General features: G+C 38.7%; 1 protein-coding gene across 1 annotated transcript in view; it reads right to left on the bottom strand.

The window, feature by feature from the left end:
* Nucleotides 1-24,115, bottom strand: part of GAB2 (GRB2 associated binding protein 2) — a 189,905-nt gene that overhangs the window by 57,405 nt on the left and 108,385 nt on the right. The window contains exon 2 of the mRNA XM_030332821.1: nucleotides 1,987-2,287. Within this exon, the coding sequence (XP_030188681.1) occupies nucleotides 1,987-2,248 (262 nt within the window). The 5' untranslated portion in view covers nucleotides 2,249-2,287. The remainder of the gene's footprint in view (nucleotides 1-1,986; nucleotides 2,288-24,115) is intronic.

The following is a 24,115-nucleotide window of genomic DNA, read 5'->3' as shown; positions in this document are numbered from 1 at the left end:
CCAAGAGATCAAGGTTCACATGACCAGTAGGTAATAAGACATACTGCTACCACGTGCCCTCTGATACAATGTGAGAAAGGCACACCTCTGTGTACTCTCCCCCAAACTTATAGCCTCCATCTAATCATGAGAAAACATCAGATAAACCCAAACTGAGGGACACTCTACAAAATATCTAACCAATACTTTTTGAAAGGATCAAAGTCAAAAAAAAAAAAAAAAAGAAAGAAAGAAAAAAAAGACTTAGGAACTGTCACAGATTGGAGGAGATATGGAGACATAATCACTAAATCTAATGTGGTATGCTGGGCTGAATCCTGAAGGAATGAAGACAAGGGTGAAAAAAGAGGTGAAATCCAAATATACTGTACTTGAAAGCTTTGTACCAATGTTAACTGCACAGTTTTGATAGCTGTACCATGGTTGAGTAAGATAGGGAAAGCTGAGGGAAAGATACATGGGAACTTACTGTACAATTTTTGCAACTCTACTGAAAGTCTAAGATTATTTCAAAATAAGTTTAAAAAAATACATATATATTCTGATTCTGCAAATCAGAGTTGGAAATTCCCATGAGAAGCTGATGCTTTGGGTTCCCCAACCCCACTCTAAGTAGCAAGAGTCTAAACTAGCTGTTTTCAGACTTAATCGTGCATCAGAATCACCAGGAGGGTTGTAAAAACACAGATTGCTGGGCCCTACTCCAAGAGTTTCTGATTCAGTAAGTCTGGCTGGGGTGATCCTAAGAATCTGCATTTCTAACAGGTTCTCAGATGATGTTGATGTTGCTGATGAGCTAAGAATGGTTTCCGTGTTTTTTTATTTTTTAAAATTTATTTATTTTGAGAGAGAGCGCGCACACGCGTGCACATGAGTGGGGAAGGGGCAGAGAGAGGAGAGAAAGAATCCCAAGGAGGCTTTATACCGCTGAACCCATGAACTGTGAGATCATGATCCAAGCCAAAATCAAGAGTCAGATGTTTAAAAGACTGAGCCACCCAGGAGCTCCAGTTTGTATGTTTTTAGAGAGTTGCAAAAAAAATTGGCCTTCAAATATTTACAGAAAATGCTTGCTGAGCCTCGGATGCTTGCTACTCAGAATAAAGCTGTGAAGAGACACTTATGCCTAGGTCCCACCCCTGAGATTCCTAGTGAGCTGATCTGGCATGGGTCCTTGGCATCAACATTTTAAAAATGCTCCCCTTTAATTCTGTTGTGCAACCAAGTTTAAGAACTACTGATTTAAGCTCTCCGCCTGCCTCAGGAAAAAAAAAAACCCAAACATAAAAACCTATTTCTCAATCATCCCCAAGTTTGGGGATGAGCCCAAACAACTGTCAAAGGGCATTTCTGCAACTCAAAACTCAGTTACAAAAGTTGGGCTACTATTCTGTGAAAGTCAACAAGACCCAAATATAAATCGGCATTTCCCTCTCTCACCTATCCCCTCCCAAGTGAATATCAAAGAACACTGGATTATATATCAACAGTAATTACCCCAAACCCAAAGGAAAAAAAGTGGCACGTGTAGCTGTGCAGGATGGTCTGAAATAGATGGGCTAGAACACGCAGAGGTGGACCAGAGAAGGAATCAAGGTGAGGACTGCCCTCTGGGATAAGTGGTGGGTAAGAGAGCACAGAGGGCTAGAAAGCTGAGGGAAGGGGAGAAAGGTGCAGGGCTGAGAAATGGAGTGGTGTTGAGGTACCTGAAGAAATACCACAAAGTACCTTTAGCTTCCTCATAACCTCAACATATCTGTTTCCCATTTGAATGTAATTAGGGCCAGGGGTTCCTCTAGTATTTGATCAAACCCTTCACAGTCTTACTCTTTGCCTATTACTCCTCTGCCAAAGATGAACGCTTTTAGCTGCAGTGGGCTGTCCTTGCTCAAGGGATCTGAAGGCCTTCATCTTAGTCCCAACTGCTAAGCCTGCTCCAGGAAGCACCTTGCCACTTGGGAAAAAGGTTCCTGTTTGCTCTCCTACCTGTGCTCTCCTCAGCCTGATTGAAGCCACAGATCTGGCAGATGCTCTGGACCCACTTATTCATGTCCTCCTCCGTCTCGGCCACCAGATAAAAGGTGCGCTCACTGGTCTTGATGTCAAACACAAAACTATCCTGCAGCTCCTTCTTGTTGAAGGTCAGGCCTGCATCCACCTGCTCACAGAAGTTCAGGTTGATGATCCTCAAGGGCTTCTTAGAGTGATCATTCTTGTAGTATTCCAGAACATCTGGGTCACCACTCATCCGGCCACTCCGCAGGATAAACCATCGCTTCTTCCAGGCCTGAGGAGGAAGAAGGAAAAAGAGGGGAAAAAGGTCATTAGTTAGTTCAAAGCTTCTCACAGGTGCTCAGAAATCACTAGGTTAAGGATGGGGTCTGTTGCACCTGCAGGCTGAACATGGCCCTTATTTCTCTTTCATACTTCACCACAGTTTAAAAAATGGAGGATGATTTTAGAACGTGTGTTAGCGCAACACTTCACTATGGAACAGGGTCTTATCATTCTGAAATGAGATGTGGCATTCCAATTTTTTAGATTAAGAAATTAGATGGAGACTAAGACATTTTCGAGCAATTATTCCCTATGCTGGAATACAGATTCAAACTCATAGTACTGTTAGTCAGGGTGGAACTTGCAAAACCACAGCATCTCAGTATATGGATAGGGACCCCAACAAGTCATGGTGAGTGGAAGCAAAGAAGCAGTATCACACACAGCCAGCAGCAGAAAAACAATTCCCTAATTTGTGTGTGGTATATTGTGTTTTTCAAGCAAATGATGGTGCCTTGGAAGAATCACCTAGAAAGCCTTCTAAAACTTCTCTGAAGTGGGGGGTGCCTGGGTGGCTCAGTTAAGTGTCCAACTCTTGGTTTGGGCTCAGGTCATGATCTCACAGCTCGTGAGACAGAGCCCGGCATTGGGCTCTGTGCTGACAGCACGGAGCCTACTTGGGATTCTCTCATCCTCTCTCTCTGTCCCTCCCCTACTCATGCTCTTGCTTTCTGAAAATAAATAAAAATTTTAAAAAATAACTTAAAACTTCTCTGAAGCACATAACTTTAAGATTTTTTTTCACTGTCTTGCTCCTTGCAATAGCCCAAGTACTTGTAATAGGGCCTTGCACATATTAAATACTCTATATGTATCACTGAATGAATAAACTCCTTGTATCATTTCATACTATAGAATTTAACACTTGATCACATATTCTCTTATCCTGTCTTGTATATTCCATTTTTTCAATAAGACTGAGTAATCTGTGAGCAGACACCACACAAAGTGGTAAAAAGATGCTGCATGTAATAGCCTTGGGTTGAGGCTATGCTTAACTACTGATTTGCTGTAGTTAAGTCATTTGTAGATGTGGGCTCCCAGGCTGCCCCAAGATCCTATCTCAGTTACCTTGTCTAAGATTTTCTCTTGCTCTTTGGCTACTGTCTCTGAGCTTCTCTCTCTCTAAACGTCCAACATGGCCACTTTTTGGTTTCATGAGAAAATATAAGCAATCAAGAGAATTTACATATGCTCCATCACCAAATTTACTGATCTGCCCGCATCTGAAGCAAAGTAGCCTGTTATTAGGGAGCATGCACAGTTCATCTGATCTAAAGCCAACATCCTTCTATCTGTGTGCCCCCTTTCACCTACAAGGGGACCGACACCACTGTATGATTCTCCCATTCTCTGGAAGCACTGCATTTTCCCTCCCTACTAGGATCATTCCCATAAGGACACCAACATCCCCCATCATGGGGAAAAAAATATAAAGCTTGACTTAATCCCATGTTCCCCTCTAATGATGGCCCAGTTTTCTTTAGAGTAAAACCTCAAAGAGTTTTCTAAATTACTGGACATTTGTCTCCTCTCTTGCCATTCTTTGGTGGAAAGCAATCTAATCAGGCTGCCCCACCACTGCATAACAAAGTTCTCAAAGACTTCAAGGCTGCTAAAGCAACTTTTGGGTTTTATTTGATCTCTCAACAACACCTGATAATGGTTTATTCTGTCCTCTTTGAAGCACCTTCTTCCCTTGGCTCACCCTCAACTTTCCTCCTCCCCAGCCTCTTTTTCAGACTCCAGGGCTGGTTCTTTCTCATCTCTCTGACCTCTAAATATTGGAATGCTTCCATGCTCACTTCTCAGTCTCTGTCTCTCCTCTCTCTACACCCACACCCTAGGTTATTTTATTCAGTTTCACAGCTTTAAAGACCATCTAATTGCTGTACTTCCCAAATGTATTTCTCCATCCCAGGTCCATCCACTGAACTCCAGAGTCTTATACCCAACTCTTCACTAATAAGCATCTTAAACCCAGTGTGCTCAAAACTGAGCTCTTTACATCCTCCGAGCCTGTTCTTCCTGCAATCTTTCCCATCTCAGTTAACAGCAGCTCCAGCCTTCCAGGTGCTCAGACCACATATAGTGAGAGGTCATCATGGACTCCCTTCTTTCACATTCCACATCTACAACAAATCCTGTTGGTTCAAACATTTCACTCGGTCTAGCCCACCATTCTGTAGTCCTCCTGCTTCTACCCTTTCATCCTGCAACTGATGCTCAACATGGAAGCTGATGTAAATCAGACTGTGTCACTTCTCTGCACAAAATCCCCAAAGGCTTCTCATCTCAGAGTAAAAACCAAAGTCTGCACAATGGCCAGTGGGTCTGATGTGACGGTCAACTCTCCCCCATCCAACACCTCTTACCTCATCTCCAGCCATGCTCTGCCTTGGCCATTCTGCTCTTGCCACACTGGCCACATACTTCTGCCTCAGCGTCTTTGCTCTGGGTGTTCCCTCTGCCTGGAATACTCTTCCCCCAGACATCTTTCCTTCAAGTCTCTATTCAAATATCCCATTACGGGGGCAGCCATTCTTTTTTTTTTTTTTTTTTTTTTTTTTTTTTAAATTTTTTTTTTTCAACGTTTATTTATTTTTGGGACAGAGAGAGACAGAGCATGAACGGGCGAGGGGCAGAGAGAGAGGGAGACACAGAATCGGAAACAGGCTCCAGGCTCCGAGCCATCAGCCCAGAGCCTGACGCGGGGCTCGAACTCACGGACCGCGAGATCGTGACCTGGCTGAAGTCGGACGCTTAACCGACTGCGCCACCCAGGCGCCCCGGGGGGGCAGCCATTCTTAATCACCCAACCCTCACACTCTCTTACCCCCTTACTCTGCAACACTGCTCTTACTAGTACTTACACCATCTAAAATGCCACATTTTTGTTGAATGTCTGTATCTACCTCTCAAAATGTAAACACAAGGAATGATTTTTTTAAAATCCCATGCTGCATCTTCAGTGTTTCAAATAGTGCCTGACACACAGCTGGTTATCAATAACTATGTATTGGATTAATGAGTAATTATTTTATTACATGAACTCCTTACAGCATCCAGTAGGTTACAGGGATATAACTGATGCTTAAGAAGTCTTACCTCAAAATGAATATAAGGTATGGCCAGATAGAATCAAGCTGAGGAAAACAAAAAATAAGAACTATATATTTACAGTCACCTAAAATCTTTCCCAGGTCATTGGCTTATAGAACTCTGGGTGTGCTTGTGGTCCATGTAGCAGGTGCATGCATATACATGGAAGTGTGTGAGTAGCAAGGTGCATTTTTAAAAGGTATTGTTAATAGTTTAGCTTGTGTTTCAGTTGATGTGTCCCCTTCAGTGCTGGTCTCTGCAGAAAGAGCTGTCTCCAAATCACTGGTGTGCAGGTACAAGCATAAACAAACACAGAGACACCCACATAAACAAGAGAAAGGTGTTTACTACAGATAACATCGGAGCCTGTCAGGTTCTGCTTCCAAGGAAGTGGTGTAGGCTGATAAATGACTGCTTATAAAATGCTGATAAATTTATGACCAAGCAGGCAAGGCTGTCTAGTCTAGTCCCAAATTCCCATCCCTCTTCTGCCACACCATTTCTCTCCAAGTCTATGCACATTTCTTTTTTAAATCAAACAACTGAGAACACAAGTATAACCAACTTCAAAGAGTCTAGCTCCAATGACAACTTCTCTGATCTTCTCAGCTGAAATGGACCTCTACTTCTTCTGAACCTTTGTAACACTTTTTATGTAGTTTTTATGGCCTGTCATTTTTTACAACATATTACAGATATTTTGGAATTTATTGTTTCTTCCCAAGTATATTATGAACAACATCTGTATCCTTCTATGAATCTTGATGGTAGGCATTTTGCTAAATGTTACTAAACAAGGCTCCTTATCACTGAATTTTTCTTATCTCTCTGGCCTCATTTATACCTCCTTGCTTTCTTCTTTCCATCCATCCATCCATCCATCCACCCACCCATCCATCCAACAAGTATTTGTTTAGTGCTTACTATGCTACAGGCAGTATTCTAGATGTTGAGCGTACAGCATGAATTCCTGGTCTTACAGAACTTACTACAGTGCATAACAAATTACATATTATTCTCCAAATATACCAGATAATTGCATGCCTTCCTGTCTTTGCACAACCTACTGCATCTTCCTAGAATGACTTTACCCTCACCTTGTCTATCTAGAAAATTCCTATGTCCCTTCAGTGCCAGCTTGAAGTATCACTTCCCCTGGAAGGGCTTTACTAACTTCCCTGGGTAGAGCTGGTGCTTCTGTCTTATACTCTCTTAATAATTTGTGCTTTCTTTGGCATTTCAGTTATTTATATATCTTCCTCCCCTTTAAGCTCTGAACATCTTGAGGTTAGGCTCCTTTCTGGCCAAAAGTTACTTGGAAAAGTGTTTGGTCTATATGAGAGCTCAATAAAGATCTATTGACTTTCTTCATTCTATCAATATATTAATTTACTCAAACTAATAAATGCAACTTAAATATATATATTTTCACATAAGCAGGAAAGGAGGACAGCAAGAGAAGTACAGCAAAGAGATTAAGAAAGATAAAGGTATAGTGTGGATTCTATATGATGTGAGTTCTTTACTCTCTTGTTCTCTTCATTCTGATATGAACGTTGACCATGTAATAAATATTTATTTTTATTTTTTTTAGTTTATTTATTAATTTTTACACCCAATGTGGGACTCAAACTCACAACCCCGAGATCAAGAGTCGATGCTCTTCCAACTGAGCCAGCCAGGCGCCCCTGACCATGTACTAAATATTTATAAGGAAATCTGGGGCCTTCAGCTTGAAAGTGTCTCATGATACACAAATGAAAAATTACTGTTGGATTACTGACACATAATGCAAGGAGAACATGGGACCTGAATATGTTACAAGAAGAATGCTTTTTCAAGACTGTTCTTATATCTATACAAAATTTCTTAACAAAAATTAAGTCAAAATCGATCATGGACTTAAACATAAAATACAAAGAGAAATCAGCAAGATAATATAAAGAATTATATAATGTAACCAAGTGAGGGTTATCTCAAGGATGTAAAACTAATTCAATATTCAAAAATTAATCAGTGTAATCCACCATAGTAATAGACTAAAGAAAAACCACATGGTCATATCAATGAATACAGAAAAAAAATTTGACAAAATTTGATCCCTATTTATAATAACAACACTTAAAAAATAGGAAGAGGGGGGAGCTTTCTTAATTTGATAAAAAGCACCAACAAAAGATCAACACCAACATTCTACTTTGTATTGAAAGAATGAATGCTTTCCCCCTAAAATCCGAAACAAGGCAAGGATGTCTGCTTACTCTCACCACTCTTGCTGAAAATTCTAGTGAGGACAATAAAGAAATGGACATAAAAGGCATACAGTTTGGAAATGAAGAAAAAAACTGTCCCTATTTGCAGATGATATTATTTTCCACATAGAAAATCCCAAGGAATTAGGAAGAAAAAAGAAAAAAAAGAGCTAAAAATCTCCTGGGACTAATGAGTCAAGTAAGGTCACAAGATACAAGATAAACATATAAAAATCAATTTGCTTCAATATGCTAGCAGTGAACATGTGGGCATAGAGAATAAAAATAAAATGCTATTTATAGTTTGTTTTTAAAAAATTAAATAAGTGTAAATCTAACAGAATATGCACAGGACATGTATGCTGATAGCTATACAATGCTGAAGAAAGAAAAAAAAAACCAAATACCATGATCATGAATGAGAATACTCAACATAGTACATCTCCCCAAATTGATGCTCAGGTTTAACACAATCTCAAAATTTCATCAAGAGTTTTTACAGATGTAAAGAAAATTACACTAAAATGTATATAGGAAGGCAAAGAAAGTGTAAAAAAAATTGAAAAATATGATAAAAGAGGGGCTATTAATTCACTAGATTCCAATAATTATTATATATACACATACAGTTCTCAAGACTATGTGGCACTGTCAGAGGGACACACACACAGAACAAAGGAATAGAAGAGAGAACCCATAAACAGAGCCACACAAATACACCCAACGGATTTCTGACAAGGGTGAAAAGCAATTCAATGGAAGAAAGACAGCCATTTCAACAAATAATGCTGAAGCAAGTGGATATCCATAAAGAACTAAATCTAAATCTCACCTCTTATATAAGAACTAAAAATGAATGATAGATTTAAATGTAAAACTAGAAAACATTTAGGACAAAAAAACGGAGGAAATCTATCAGGTTTAGGGCTAAGAAAGAGTTCTCAGACTTGACACCAAAAACAGAATCCATAAAAGGCAAAAGCTTATAAATTAGACTTCAATGAAATGTAAAACTTTTGCTATGCAAAAGTCTTTAAGAGGATGAAAAGACACATACAGACTGAAAGTGAAGGGATGAAGAAAGATATTTCATGCAAACAGAAATGAGGGGGTAAAAAAAAAAGCTAGTATGGCAATACTTGTATCAGACAAAATAGACTTGAAAACAATGTAACAAGGGACAAACAAGTGTTAAATAGTGAGAAAGCAATCAATCCAAAAAGAAGATATAACAATTGTAAATATCTATGCATCTAACACAGGAGCACCTAAACACATAAAGCGATGAGTAAGAGTCATAAAGAGAGAAGTTGACAATTAATACAGTAATGGTAGGGGACTTTAACACTCCACTCACATCAATAAACAGATCATGCAGAGAGAATATCAATAAGGAAACAGTGCCTCTGAATGACACATTAGATCTGATGAACTTAACAGATATGTACAGAACATTCTATCAAAAAACAGCAGACTACACATTCTTTTTAAGTGCACATGGAACAATCTTGAGGAAAAACTGCATGTTAGGCCACAAAAAAATCTCAGTATATCTAAGATTGAAATCACATCAAACATCTTTTCTGACTACAACAGTAAGGAAACTAGACATCAATTACAATAAAAAATAAAACAAAATGAAACTGGAAAAAATCACAAACACATAGAAGCTAAACAACATGCTATTAAACAACCAGTGGGTCAATAAAAAATTAAAAAATGAAATTAAAAAAAAACACATGGAGACAAATAAAAACAAAAACACAATGGCCTAAGATCTTTGGGATGCAGTGAAAGCAGTTCTAAGAGGGAAATTTATAGCAATACAGGTCTACCTCAAGAAACAAATAAAAAAAAAACAAAACACCTCAAACCATTTAACCTTACATTTAAAGGAACTAGAAAATGAACAAAGCCCGAGGTTAGTAAATTGCAGGAAATAATAAAGATCACAGCAGAGATAAATGAAGTGGGACTAAAAAAACAGAGGAAATATCAACAAAACCAAGAGGTAGTTCTTTGAAAAGACAAATAAAATTGATAAACTTTTAGTCAGACCCATCAAGAAAAAAAAAAAGAGAGAACTCAAATAAATAAAACTAGAAATGAAAAAGGAGAAGTAACAACCAGCACCACAGAAATACAAAAGATTGTAAGGGACTACTACAAAAAATTATATGCCAACAAACTGTACAACCTAGCAGAAATGGAATGAATTCCTGGAAACACACAATCTTCCAAAACTGAATCAAGAATGAACAGAAAATCAACACAGACTGATTACTAGTAAAAAAAAAAATTGAATTGGTAATTAAAAACAAAAACAAAAGCAAAAACAAAAAACCTTCCAACAAACAGAAGTCCAGGCCAAAATGGCTTCACAAGTTAATTCTACCAAACATTAAAGAAGAGTAAATAACTATTTGTCTCAAACTATTTCACAAAATAGAAAAAGGAAAGAAAGCTTCCAAATTCATTCTATGAGGCCAGCATTACTCTGATACCAAAACCAGAAAAAGTGGCTACTAAACAAAACTCTAGGCAAGTATCTCTGATGAACATAAATGCCAAAATCTTCAACAAAATATCAGCACACCCAATTCAACAATGCACTAAAAATATCATTCGCAACAATCGAGTGGGATTTATTCTGGGGATGTAGGAATGGTTAAATATCCACAAATCAACCAATGTGATACATCACATTGACAAAATGAAGGATAAAAACTCTCAACAAAGTTGGTTTTGAGGGAACACACCTCCACAAAGCCATATTTGAAAAACTCACAGCTAACATCATATTCAATGGTGAAAAACTGAATACTTTTCCTGTAAGATCAGCAAAAATGAATGTCCACCTTGCCATTTTTGTTCAGAGTCCAGAGTGCTAACCATTACACCATGGAACCCCACTCACTTCTGTTCACTATAGTACTGGAAGTCCTAGCTGGCACCAATCAGATGAGAAACAAAAGGCATCCAAAGTGGTAAGGAAGAAATAAAACTTTCACTGTTTGTTAATGACATGACACTATACATAATAAATCCTAAAGATTTTACCAAAATATTAGTAGAACTGATAAATGAATTCAGTAAAGTTTCAGGATACAAAATATACAGAAATGTTTTGTGTATTAGTGTTTCTATACACTAATAATGAGGTAGCAGAAAGATAAATTAAGAAATAACCTCATTTACAATTGCACCAAAAAGAATACCTAGGAATAAATTTAACCAAGGAAGCAAAAGACCTATACTCTGAAAACTATTAGAAATTAATGAAAGAAACAGAAGATGATATAAGCAAATGGAAAGATATACCATGCTCACGAATTAGACAGATTATTATTGTTAAAATGTCCATGGGGCGCCTGGGTGGCGCAGTCGGTTAAGCGTCCGACTTCAGCCAGGTCACGATCTCGCGGTCCGTGAGTTCGAGCCCTGCGTCGGGTTCTGGGCTGATGGCTCAGAGCCTGGAGCCTGTTTCCGATTCTGTGTCTCCCTCTCTCTCTGCCCCTCCCCCGTTCATGCTCTGTCTCTCTCTGTCCCAAAAATAAATAAACGTTAAAAAAAAATATTAAAAAAAAATGTCCACACTACTATAATCCCTATAAAAATACCAAAAGGATTTTTAAAAAACTAGAACAAATAATACTAAAAGTTGGATAGTGCCACAAAAGAACCTGAATAGCCAAAGCAATCTTTTTTAAAAACATGTTTATTTATTTTGAGAGAGAGAGAGAGCAAGCGAGCAAGCAGGGGAGCGGCAGAGAGATAGAGGGAGAGAGAGAAAATCCGAAGCAGGCTCCATGCTGTCAGTGCAGAGCCTGACAACGGGGCTCAACATGGGTCCTGAGCCCATGAACTGTGAGATGATGACCTGAGCTGAGAGTCAGATGCTTAACCGACTGAGCCACCCAGCAGCCCCAGCCAAAACAATCTTGAGAAAGAACAAAGCTGGAGGTATCACATCCCAGATTTCAAGATATAATACAAAGCTATAGTAATCAAAACAGTATGATACTGGCACAAAAATAAATACACAAATCAATCAAATAGGATGAAGAGCCCAGAAAAAAACCTCATGCTTACACAATCAATTCATCTATGACAAAGGAGGCAAGAATATAGAATGGAGAAAAGACAGTCTCTTCAGTAAATGGTGCTGGGAAAACTAGACAACTTTATGCAAAAGAAAGAAATTTCTTATAAAAACAAACTCAAAATGGATTCAAGATCTAAACGTGAGATGTGGAACCATAAAATTCCTAAATGAAAACACAGGCAGTAGTCTCTTGGACAGCAGCCTTAGCAATATATTTATGAATATTTCTCTTCAGGCAAAAGAAACAAAACCAAAAACAACAAGTGGGACTACACCAAAATAAAAAGCTTTTGCATAGTGAAGGAAACCATCAACAAAACAAAACAAAACAAACCAACCTACTGGGTGGGAAAAGATATTTGCCAATGATTTATCTGACAAAGGGTTAATATAAAAAAAATAAAGAACTTATGCAACTCAAAAACCAAAAGAAAAAAATATTTGATTAAAATATGGGCAGAGGATCTGAATAGACATTTCCCTAAAGAAGACATACAGATAGTTAACACAGACAAAAATGAAAAGATGCTCAACATTAGTAATCGTCAGGGAAATGAAAATAAAACCACAATGAGATATCACTTCACACCAGTTAGAATGGTTATTATCCAAAAGACAAGAAATATAGTAAGTGTAGGCAAGGATGTGGAGAAAAGGGAACCCTTGTGTTGCTGATGAAAATTTAAACTGGTGAAATCACTGTGGAAAACAGTATGGTGCTTCCTCGAAAAATTAAAAATAGAACTATCATATGATCCAGTAATTCTACTTCTAGATATTTACCATTCCCCCCATCAAAAACCCTGAAAACACTAAATCAAAAAGATACATGCATCTCTATATTCATTTCAGCATTATTTACAACAGCCAAGATATGGAAACAATCCAAGTGTCCATCCATAGATGAATGAATAAAGAAGATGTGTACACACACATACACACACACACAGAGGAATGTTACTTGCCCATTAAAAGAGATCTTGCATTTGAAACAATGCGTATGTACGTAGAGGGTATTATGCTAAATGAATTAAGTCAGAGAAAGACAAATACCATGTGATTTTACTTACCTGTGGAATCTCGAAATCAAAACAAGCAAACAAACAACAGCAACAAACCAGAAACAGGCTCATAAATGTAGAGAACAAACTGGTAGTAGCCACAGGGGTGGAGGTGGGGGGAATGTGTGAAATAGTTGAAGTGGACACAGAGGTATAGACTTTCTGTCATAAATAAGTCATGGAGATGAAAAGTATAGCATAGGGAATAATACCGTAACAGTGTTGTATGATGACAGATGGTAACTACACTATCATGGTGAACACTGCATAATGTATAGAAATGTCAAACCACTATGTTGTGCACCTCAAACTAGTAACACTGCATATCAAATATACTTAAATAATAAAAATTTTAAAAAAGATAAAAAGAGAAGCTTTTGAGTGGGAGAAAATACTTGCAAACCACATATTCAACAAAGAATAATATCTGGTAACATATAGAAAACTATCACACTCAATAGTCATAAAAGGGAATTAGGACAAGGGCAAAAGACATGGAAGACACTTCACTGAAGAGAATATACAGATGGTAAATCTGTATATATGTAAAGATGCTCAATATCTTTAGCTGTTCTGGAAACAGAAATTAAAATACAATGAGATATCACAGATCTATCAGAATTGCTAAAATAACAACAACACGAAATGCTGGCAATGAGGCAGAGAAAACGGGTCACTCAATATTGCTGGTAAGAGTCTAAAATGATCAGGGTGCCTGGGTGGCTTTGTTGGTTGAGTGTCTGACTCTTGATTTTGGCTCAGGTTATGATCTTGCAGGTTTGTGGGATTGAGCCCCTTGTCAGTCTCTGTGCTGAAAGCATGGAGCCTGCTTGAGATTCTCTCTTTCCTTCTCCCTCTCTCCCACTCTTAAATAAATAAACTAAAAAAAAAAAAAAAAAGAAAGAATCTAAATTTTTTTTTTTCAACGTTTATTTATTTTTGGGACAGAGAGAGACAGAGCATGGACGGGGGAGGGGCAGAGAGAGAGGGAGACACAGAATCGGAAACAGGCTCCAGGCTCTGAGCCATCAGCCCAGAGCCTGACGCGGGGCTCGAACTCACGGACCGAGAGATCGTGACCTGGCTGAAGTCGGACGCTTAACCGACTGCGCCACCCAGGCGCCCCTTTTTTTAAAATTTTTTTTTTCAACGTTTATTTATAAAAAAAGAAAGAATCTAAAATGATATAGCCACCCTGGAAAAGAGTTTGGTCATTAAAAAAAAAAACTAAACATGCAACTCCTATACACCACAGCAACTGCTCTGCTCTGCTGGGTAGTTATCCCAGAGAAATAAAGATTTACATTCATACAAAAATTTTTCATGAATGTTTATATAAATTTTGTTTATAATAGCTCCAAACTGGAACAATCTAAATGTCCTTCAATAGGTAAATGGTTAAATAAACTGTGATGCCATAGGATACTACTCAGCAATAAAAAAAAAAAAAAAAAAGTATTGACACATGCAAAGTCTTGAGTGAATCTCCACAGAGTTAGGCAGCATCAACAAAGCCAATCCCAAAAGGCTACATACTGCCCAATTCCACTTATGTACCATTCTTGAAACGGACAGAAGATTAGTGGTTGTCAGTGGTTTAAAGGAGGCGCTTGGAGTAGGACAGATGTGAGTATGGCTATAAAAGGACAGTATGAAAGATTCCTGCGGTGATGGGAATGTTCTAGATCTTGACTGTATCAATATCAACATTCTTGTGATGTTGTAGTACAGTTTCAGAAGATGTTACCATTGTGAGGAAACTAGTAGAGGGTATGTGGGGTCTCTGTATTACTTTTACCACTACATATGAAACTAAAATTATCTCAAAATAAAGTTAATTAAAAGGAAACTGGTCCACAAGAGAATTGGAATGTTCACAGATGGGAAATGTATTTGAAGAAAACCATAAGGAGGAAAGGACTATTTCTCAGAGAAGAAAAATAAAGATCATGGAGAGAAAGGTTAACAGCTGGCTACCGACTATGACCAGATCCAGCTGTCCTCAATCTTTTCCAGTCAGGGTTAGGGATGGGATCTTAGGGATTCATACTGTGAAAATATGAATAAACTTCAGAGTTCAGACTTCTGAGCAGGAGGGCACAAAATACCAAGACTCACCAGGATTTCCAAACCTTTCAAACTACATGCCAGCTCTAGGGATTGTAGGCTGTCCAGGCAAGGTATGATTCTAGGCCTTAGGGAATAAAAGTTCCCAGAGAAACAATAAACTTAAGATGCCAACAAGCTTCTTCTCTTTTTCTGTGTAGTAGTCTCCACGATAGCCCTCAATGAGTCTTATTTTCCAGTATAGCCTTATGTAGTCCCCTCCCATACTGAATAAGGATGACCAACAGCATATTGCATAAATGACCGTGCAGCTTTGAAGGCTAAGTAATTAAAGATGCTATAGCTTCTTTCCTGTTTGCCTTTGGATAAGCTGCCATGTTGTGAGGATACTCAAGCAGTACCGAGGAGTGCACATGGTGAGGAACTAAGTAAGGCCTCCTGCCAGCCATGTAAATGAGCTATTCTTAGAAGCAGATACTTCAGCCCCAGCCAAGCCTTCAGATGCCTGCAGGAGTAGGCAACTTTTTAACTGTAATTTAATGAGAGACCCTGAGCCAAATCCACCAATCTAAAGTGCTCCTGAGTTCTCGACTCACAGAAAACCTAAGAAATAATAATATTTATTGTTGTTTTAAGCCAGTAAGTTTTAAACCTTTTGTTATGCTGTAATAAATAACTAATACATTCTACTTTCCATTTCTAGGGCTAGGTGGGTATAACCAAGGGTAACCACTGGGAGGAAAGCCTTGTCTATTTAGAAGACTAAAAGCAGCTCAAGCCTAAAAGATAGACAAATAGGCCATTGGAACAGAAGGTTCCAGAAACAGACCCATACATACTTCATCACTAGATTTGTGAAAAAGTTGATACTGCAGTGCTATAAAGAAAAGAACTGTCTTTTCAATAAACGGTGATAGGTCATTTGGTAAGTATGAAGAAAGATTCTTTTTATTCTTAAATGGTTGTTTATTTTTGAGAGAGAAAGAGAGAGAGAGAGTGCACAAGCAGGGGATGGGCAGAGGGAGACCAAGCAGACTCCTGTCAATGCTGAGCCTGGCATGGGGCTTGAACTCACAAACTGTGAGATTATGACCTGAGCTGAAATCAAGAGTTGGGTGGTTAACTGACTGAACGATTCAGATGCCCCAAAAGATTCTTAATCCTTTTTTATGCTATATATGAAAATTAATTTCAGATCATTATAAATCCAAACGTGAAAGATACAACATTATAAAGCATTTAGAGGAAAATGCCTTCATGGCTTCGGGCTACACAAATTTGTGGAATACTCAAAAGTTGCTAATAATACAAGAGAAAAAGTGATCAATGTTAGTACATTACACTTAGTGTCTGGTCACCATCAAGAGGATGAAAAACCAAGTGAGTAAGAGGAGATATTTACAATACATATATCCATGAAGACTCATATTCAGAATATATTTAAAAAAAATCCAACTCCACATATTAGCAGGAGAAAGACCACTTAATAGAAAAATGGGCAAAAGATCTGAATAGGCACTACACAAAAGACATCCATCCAAAAGGCTATAAGCATAAAAGAAAATCTTGATTTCATTAGTCATTGCAAAATGCAAATTAATACCACTACACAACCACCAGAATGGTTATAACAACAAAGACTGATAGTAATAAGCATGGGGAAGAATATGGAGAAACTGAAACTTTCCATACCATATTAGTAAGAGTGTAAATTGGTATAACCATCTTGGGAAACTATGGCAGTATCTACAAAAGCTGAACATATACCCCAGGACCTCACAATTCTACTCCTAGATACATGCCCTAAATAATTATGTACATATATCCACCAAAATACACGCACAAGTATGTTCATTGCAACACTTTTCAGAAATGCCCAGCCTGGGTGGCTCCATTGGTTAAGCGTCCGACTTCAGCTCAGGTCATGATCTCACGGTTCATGGGTTCGATCCTCGCATCTGGCTCTGTGCTGACAGCTCAGAGCCTAGAGCCTGCTTCAGATTCTGTGTCCCCTTCCCCCTGCCCCTCCCCGCTTGCACTCTCTCTCAAAAATAAATAAAAACGTTAAAAAAAAAAAGAAATGCCCATATCATGCTTGCGTTTCTGCTCTATTTCAAGTGCTTATTATGTACACGTGGACTGCCATGCTAGTTTCCTAATTAAATACTTATAAAATGCATCCAGTTTAATCTTCTAGTTTTTATAAATACTTATTTTTGAGAAGGGGATAGGGGGCATGACAGGGAAAGGGCAGAGAAAGGGGGACAGGATCCAAAGTGGGCTCTGTGCTGACAGCAGAGTCTGATGTGGGGCTCGAACTCATGAACCATGAGATGATGACCTGTGCCAAAGTTGGACACTTAACTGACTGAACCATCCAGGTGCCCCTAATCTTCCAGTTTAATCAGAGCAAAACTCTGATCACGTTACTCCTCCCACTATCCAAAATTTTAATGGTTCCCTGTCAATTGCATAGCAAAGTTCAAATTCTATGGTTTAGGATTTTTTTTTAATTAAAAAAATTTAAATTTATTTTCAATGTGGTAAAATACACTGAACATAAAATTTACTATTTTAACTACTTAATTGTACAGTTATTTCTGTGGCATTAAGTATATTCACATTGTTGTAGAGCCATAAACACCTTTTTCATCTTCCCCAACTGAAATTCTATGTCTGTTAAACACTAATTCCCAATTCTCCACTATACCCTGTCCCTAAAAACCACCATTATACTTTCTGTCTCTGTGAAATGGACTACTCGTATATGTGGAATCATACAATATTTGCCCTCTTGTGACTGGCTTATTTCACTTAGCATGAGGTCTGCAATGTTAATCCATGTTGTAGCATGTGTCAAAATCTCATTCCCTTTTAAGGCTGAATAATATTCCATTATGTGTAGATGTCACATTTTGTTTATCCATTCCATCTGCTGATGGGCTCGAGTCCTGGGGCTCAGTTTTAGGGCCTTTACGATTCAGCTCAAACCTGCATTCCCATCTCATTTATACTCCTTTATTTATAATGTGATATATACATACATACATATATATACACACACTGTTACTACTCAAACCAAGTTGATTTCTCACTGTTTCCTAAATATACTTTTCTACCTTCACATGCTCAATTTCCCTGTCTGAAAAGCGTCCCAATCTTCCCTGTCTAAATTGTCCAAAGTTTTTCTTATATTTGAATGCCGTCCTCTAATGTCACCATTTTTGATCATCCTTCATTCAAGGTTCCAACATCTAGAGCTTTTTCAGAACAGAGAGTCTTCCCCTTTCACAGAACCTCACACAGGGCCTTCCTGCAGTGCATGAGTGCTCTTATTCATTGAACTAAGTGAACTAGCTAAATTTCATTAAAACATAAGTGTACATACTTATATGCTTAAACATCTCACCATGAGTTTTTTTCTTGTTTTCAATAATAAGCTGTATTAAGCCACTTAAAAATGTCAAATAGACAATATGAAGAGTTAAAAGGGTATCTCTTTCTTCCTAATTCCTGGTACAACCCAGCCAGGCAGAAAAAAACCTATTAATTCAGAGCAACACAAACTCAAAGCAAGGGGCACAAATGCACAGAACTAAGGAGAGCAGGACTGAGATGCTATAGAGTGGGATGAGAAAAGCCTGAGCTCAGAGTGAAAAGACTCGAATTACAGTCCTTGTTCTTGCTCTATAAACGTGGACAAATTTTTTTAAGTTTCCTAAGCCTCAATAACCAGGCATATAAAAGGGGAAAAATACAAAACTAATAATATTGCATACAGTAATAAGTAAAATTAAAAAACGTAAACGCACCCAGAACCAACCTCGGCATGACAGGTGCCAAGTACATAGTTCTCGAATTAAAAGCAGTCCAAGGAGATTCGTGAGATCATGAAATTGGCAGAAGAGTTATCATTACAGAAGATCCCCAGATTTTCCACTCCATGTTCTTTCTTCTCAATCACCATTAAGAAGACATTATCGGAGCACCTGGGTGGCTCAGTCGGTTAAGAGTCTGATTCTTGGTTTTGGCTCAGGTCATGATCTCATGGTTCCTGAATTTGAAGCCCACATCAAGCTCAGTGTGCTAACAGCATAGAGTCTGTTTGGGATTCTCTCTCTCCCTCTCTCTCTGTCCCTCCAATGCTCACACACACTCTCTCTCTCAAAATAAATAAACAAACTTAAAAAAAAAAAGGCATTATCTTTTCTTCCTTCTTGCCCTGCATCACACATCAGCAACCGCTCTGAATTCTGTCTCTTTTGGTTAAAGCTATGACTCTTCTTCAGTTTCTCAGGTTCAAAATTAACTACTTCTATTCAGTTCTTCCTGCTACTTCACTGCTCATACCAAATCAACAAGCTCCTTTGTAGCATTCAGTAAAACAAGCACAAATTCTGCTAAATGTTTGAGGGATATAGAAAAGAGGTAAGATTAATTACTTTCAAGTAACTTAAGAGTTTACAATGTTGCAGGAACAAAAGAGATGAACACATGTCCCTACAATGAAAAGCAAATGTTGGGGTACCTGCCTGGCTCAGTCGGTAGATCATCTGACACTTGACCTCAGGGTTGTGAGTTCAAGCCCCATGTTGGGGGTGGGGTCTACTTAATTTTTTAAAAAAGGGCAAATTTTTAGAAGTACCATAAAGAAATATATAATATATTATTAGACCCCTGAAGTAGGTAATAAAATTTGGTTGGGGCATGGAGAGAGAAAGGGAGAAAGAGAAATATGAATGAATATGAACAATGAAGAAGATAGGGTGTAATAGTTTGGGGAAGGAAGGAGAAATGGACATTTCTTCTACAGGACACAGTATGACCAAGGTCTGGGTATGGGAAAAGGTAAGACAAGTTCAGAACATATGGAATGGTCTCTTTTAAAAGTGTAGAAAAGGAGAAAAAGAAGAGCTCAGGGGTCCTGGAAAGCCTTTAACACCACGCTAAGAAATTCTTTCTTTTATTGGTAATGGGGAGCCACTGAAGAGTATAGATCAGCAGAGAAGTAACTGTTGCTGTGCTGTTATCTGGCACAATGATGAAGACAAGCCACAGAAAGGAAAAATGAGAGGCAGAAAAAACTATTTAGAAAGCTGTTGCAGTAATCTGCCATCCTGAAAGAAAACGACAAGGAGTCAGAAAGGGAAAGGCAATGCAAGTCACTTTATTCAACAATGGGGCTTAAAAGAGTATAGGGTATAGGGGCCTACTCTCAGGAAAGTTAGAACCTTCCATTTGTGTCTGTGATTAAGAGAACACCACCATCTTCTCTGATGAAACAGAAGTGACTGTTTTCCTTTTGTACCCAAATCCAGTCAAAAAAACCAAAACCATTTCACAACCGTTTAGACCACATGTGAGTACACATGACCTGGAAATTGCATCACTCCCAGTGTTGAGAGGAGTGCATGTCCCATATGAATCTGTCTCTGTTCTTTACGTTAGATTCCAAGGTAGCGTGTAGAATGAGGCCATGACTTCCTCCTGTTGCTCTTGGCACCTAGAACCCTTAGGTGGTGGGGGGGGGGGGGGGCAAATTAGCTCTACACTGGCCACAGTGCATAGGATGTTATGTTCAGGTCTGGCTGTGGTGATGGGACTCGAAATCCTATAGTACTAGGATTCAGTGAGCTTCTGCCTGGAGTCATGATTATAATGTTCTAAGATATAACAGGCTGACATGTGGAAGAGCAATTTGATTTATTTTGGGTGATCCCACATTCTAAAGTTGAACTACTGCCAACAGGCATGTACTACAGAAAAGCAGATTTTTGCTCAGTGTAAGTAAGAATTTTCTGAAAGAGTGGTCCAAAGCAGGGCCCTTGGAAACTGGGGAACTACTCAGCATTGGGGATACTGAAGACAAGACAGCCTAGGCCAGGGGTCAGCAAACTTGTTCTGTAAAGGGCAAAGAGTAATTCTTTCATGCTTTGCAGGCCATATAGTCTGTCACAACTATTCAAATCCATAATGGCAGGGAAGAAGCCACAGACAATTTGTAAGCAAACAAGAATGGCTGTATTCCAATAAAACTAGGTAGAAAAAGTTGTATTGGGCAAGATATTTTTGCCGACCCCTGGCTTAGGCTAAGGGTGAGAAGGGGGACTGAAAGGGGCCTCAATCAGTGGATCAATAGACAGACAAGGGATTAAGGTCTCTTCCAATTTTGAGAGTCTTATGTATTAGTAACCAAGAAAATCTAATATTGTAACACCTCATTCAATCAGATTAGATTCTCAAAACACAGGGATGTGTGCTTTTAAATAACCAACTGTTAACTAGAACCCCTTTGTATTTTCAGCCTTAACAGCTGAAAACGTTTCCAAAACCCCAGAATTTTCTGCCTTGCCTTAGGTATCAACTGAAGATAACAGAACTTTTCTTTGATGACTAAGGACTTCTTGAGCTTCATATCATCTTTCTAGATACCAAATCTCACATGCCTTGTGGTTAAAATTGTAGAAAGGTCAAGACACTTCTTGGAAGAGGGTTTTGTGTAACTCCTAGAAATGGGTGTGTCCTTTGAACTTCCCTCTTTCTGATGAGAGTGAAGCCCAAAAGTACTAATAAACCAGGAGAGTCCTGTCAAGTGAGGATTATAGTTAGTTATAATATAACCTCAGAATCTGAGGTTCCTGGATGGTATCAACTGACTGAACTTATTAGGGATACTAAAAACATATTTTCATCTTCAAAAAGTTCTTTGCTTTATATGTAAAAAAAAAAAATTTCACCAACATCACAATTGCATACACACACACACACACTCATTCACCTTTCTTTTAGTGAAACTTCCAGTTCAAACAATCACAAAGACATAGAAGAATTTGATTTGACTTGTGAGTATGTGAGGCACAACCACGTCTCTATACACTGCAGCATGAAGTACACCAGGCCAATCTTTTGTCCCATAACAGTTAAGAACAAACAATAAGAGTCCAGTGGATCATGTAATGGTCACAAATTTCTGGAGGAACACTTCTTGAGTGAGGAAGGGCTTCTTGCTATTCTTCCTCTAAGAATCCTTCAACTACTCTAGACCATAGTGACTTTACTATATGAGGAAAATGACTATGACTTTCCTGAGGGGGGAAAAATGGCACTTGCTGAGCTCTTCCTATATATCATGTGCTTTCTATCCATTATCACATTTAATCCAAATCAATGCTGTAAGGCAAATATGATCCCCTTTTCACAGATGAGAAAAATGAGTTTCATTGAGCTTAAACAATTGGCAGAGATCTGCCCTACATCTTGTGGTGGGTCAGGGCTAGGGTCCAGAAAGAACTTGAGAAGCTAATACAGATAAATTGCTGACTATACTGAGACACTGGCCAGAGAATCTGTGAAAGGTGAAGTTCAAAGTTGGTGACAGCAATAGAGGGATTAGAATCCAGGTCCCAGCTCTTAGTCCATAATTATTTCCACTCCTCAAATCCAAATCCCCCAGGAAAGGGAAGCGTAATTACATGCTCCAGACTCATCCATCTGAGTAATGAAGTTTCTCTCTGACTCCAATGAACCTTATTTGTTCCTGGGGAATGGAATCAACCTTATCTTATCACAAGACTGTTACATTCTGAGGTCAGGGAACTTTTGTATCTCCAGCATTTAGCAAAGTACTTGGTACATGGTATGTACTTTATAACTCTTCAATGAAAGGTAAAGGTATATGAAAAAAAAAAAAAAGAATATCTATTTGTCCCTCTTTGGAAAAAAACAAACAAAACCTTTTTGTCAGATGACCTGCTAATGTAACACTTCCAGGATTCTAACAACCTCTATCCTGGGAGAGATGGCACACAGACATCATAAATATGAAAGATCACTTTTATGTGAAACCGACTCCAACCCTAGGCTTCAGGGGGGAGATCATGGGATCCTTGATTCACTGATGGGCACATGATCGAAGCCAGTCTTAACAGTCATTAAGATTCAACTCCAGGCCTCCAGTCTGTCTTTGACTCAAAGTGGCTTCTATCACTGGACAGAAAGTTGTGATGATATGAGCCTGAGGTTGTAGGGACAGCCATTTGGAGTCTGAGAACAGCTAACCTGATGAGTGTCAAGTTAGAAAGATGGATCTTGATGAAATGTAAGTCCTAAATCAAGCTGATCCCGAGCCCAGGTTTCCCCCTTGTAGGCTTAGGTGACTTTTCTCATTTAAAGGAATTTAGGTCAATATCTGGTCAACACAGGTCTTAAGCGTGTGTCCAGTACTGAGACCCAGAGCAGTTTGTTACCACAAGGGTAACTCAGGGGTCCTTCCCACATGCTCTTATCATATTCATGATTCAATCAATTTTCAGCTTCTTTTGCTTTCAATTTCTTTTCTATTCCGTTTTAGTTGCCTTCCTCCTTTCAATCATTCAATCAACATTTATCCAACAGATCACTGCCAGGTCCTTCAAGATAGTACCCAGGTAGCTCAGTACTCTGAGCTCAGGACTCTGCTAATGGTTGCAAGCAGAGAACCACTCTACCTGGGAGGAGTCAGGGAAAGCTGAAGAGCACAAGCAACATTGTGGTTGGGTCTTGGAGGATAAGTGGAGTTTTGCAGTTGCAGAAACAAGGCTGGAGGGGAAAAAGGCTTTTTCAGGAAAAGACAATAATATGCATGCAGTTAACTCTTGTTATTCACAGTAGTTATGACCTATAAAGTCACCATGAACACTAAATTATTGAACGCATATTCATTTTTCCTAGGAGAAAAACAGGGTTAGTTTCCTGCAAGCCCATGGTCACAATATTTTTGTCAACCGATATAATCTTATCTCATGTTTGTGTTTAAAGACTCCTCATTTAATATATATTGTTGATTCATTAACAATTAACTGAATTGACTGAATTCAGTTCTGAATTCAGGCTGAATTAACTGAATTCAGCCAACAGCACCGTAACTCAAGTCTGAATGAAGGTTGTAAATACACGTGTTTTCTCCATAAGGCACAGCACAATTTTCCTGAGCTTCAGAACACTATGCTTGGGGCCCTTTTTAAACAGCAAAACCACCAGTGAAAAGCATGGCATTAAACAGATGGAGGGAAGAGCATGAGAGCTGAAGCAAGAAGGCAGAGCACTGCTCTGTCACCTCCGCTGGGGAATGTGTGTGTGGGGCACTGAAAGTTTCCAGTGCTCTGCACACAGGCACATCTGTGCCTGATCATGAAAGAAAGCACTGTGAGTTT

The sequence above is a fragment of the Lynx canadensis genome, chromosome D1 (assembly GCF_007474595.2).
Source record: "Lynx canadensis isolate LIC74 chromosome D1, mLynCan4.pri.v2, whole genome shotgun sequence".
NCBI lineage: Eukaryota > Metazoa > Chordata > Mammalia > Carnivora > Felidae > Lynx > Lynx canadensis.
This window is presented reverse-complemented; position numbering and strand designations above follow the sequence as displayed.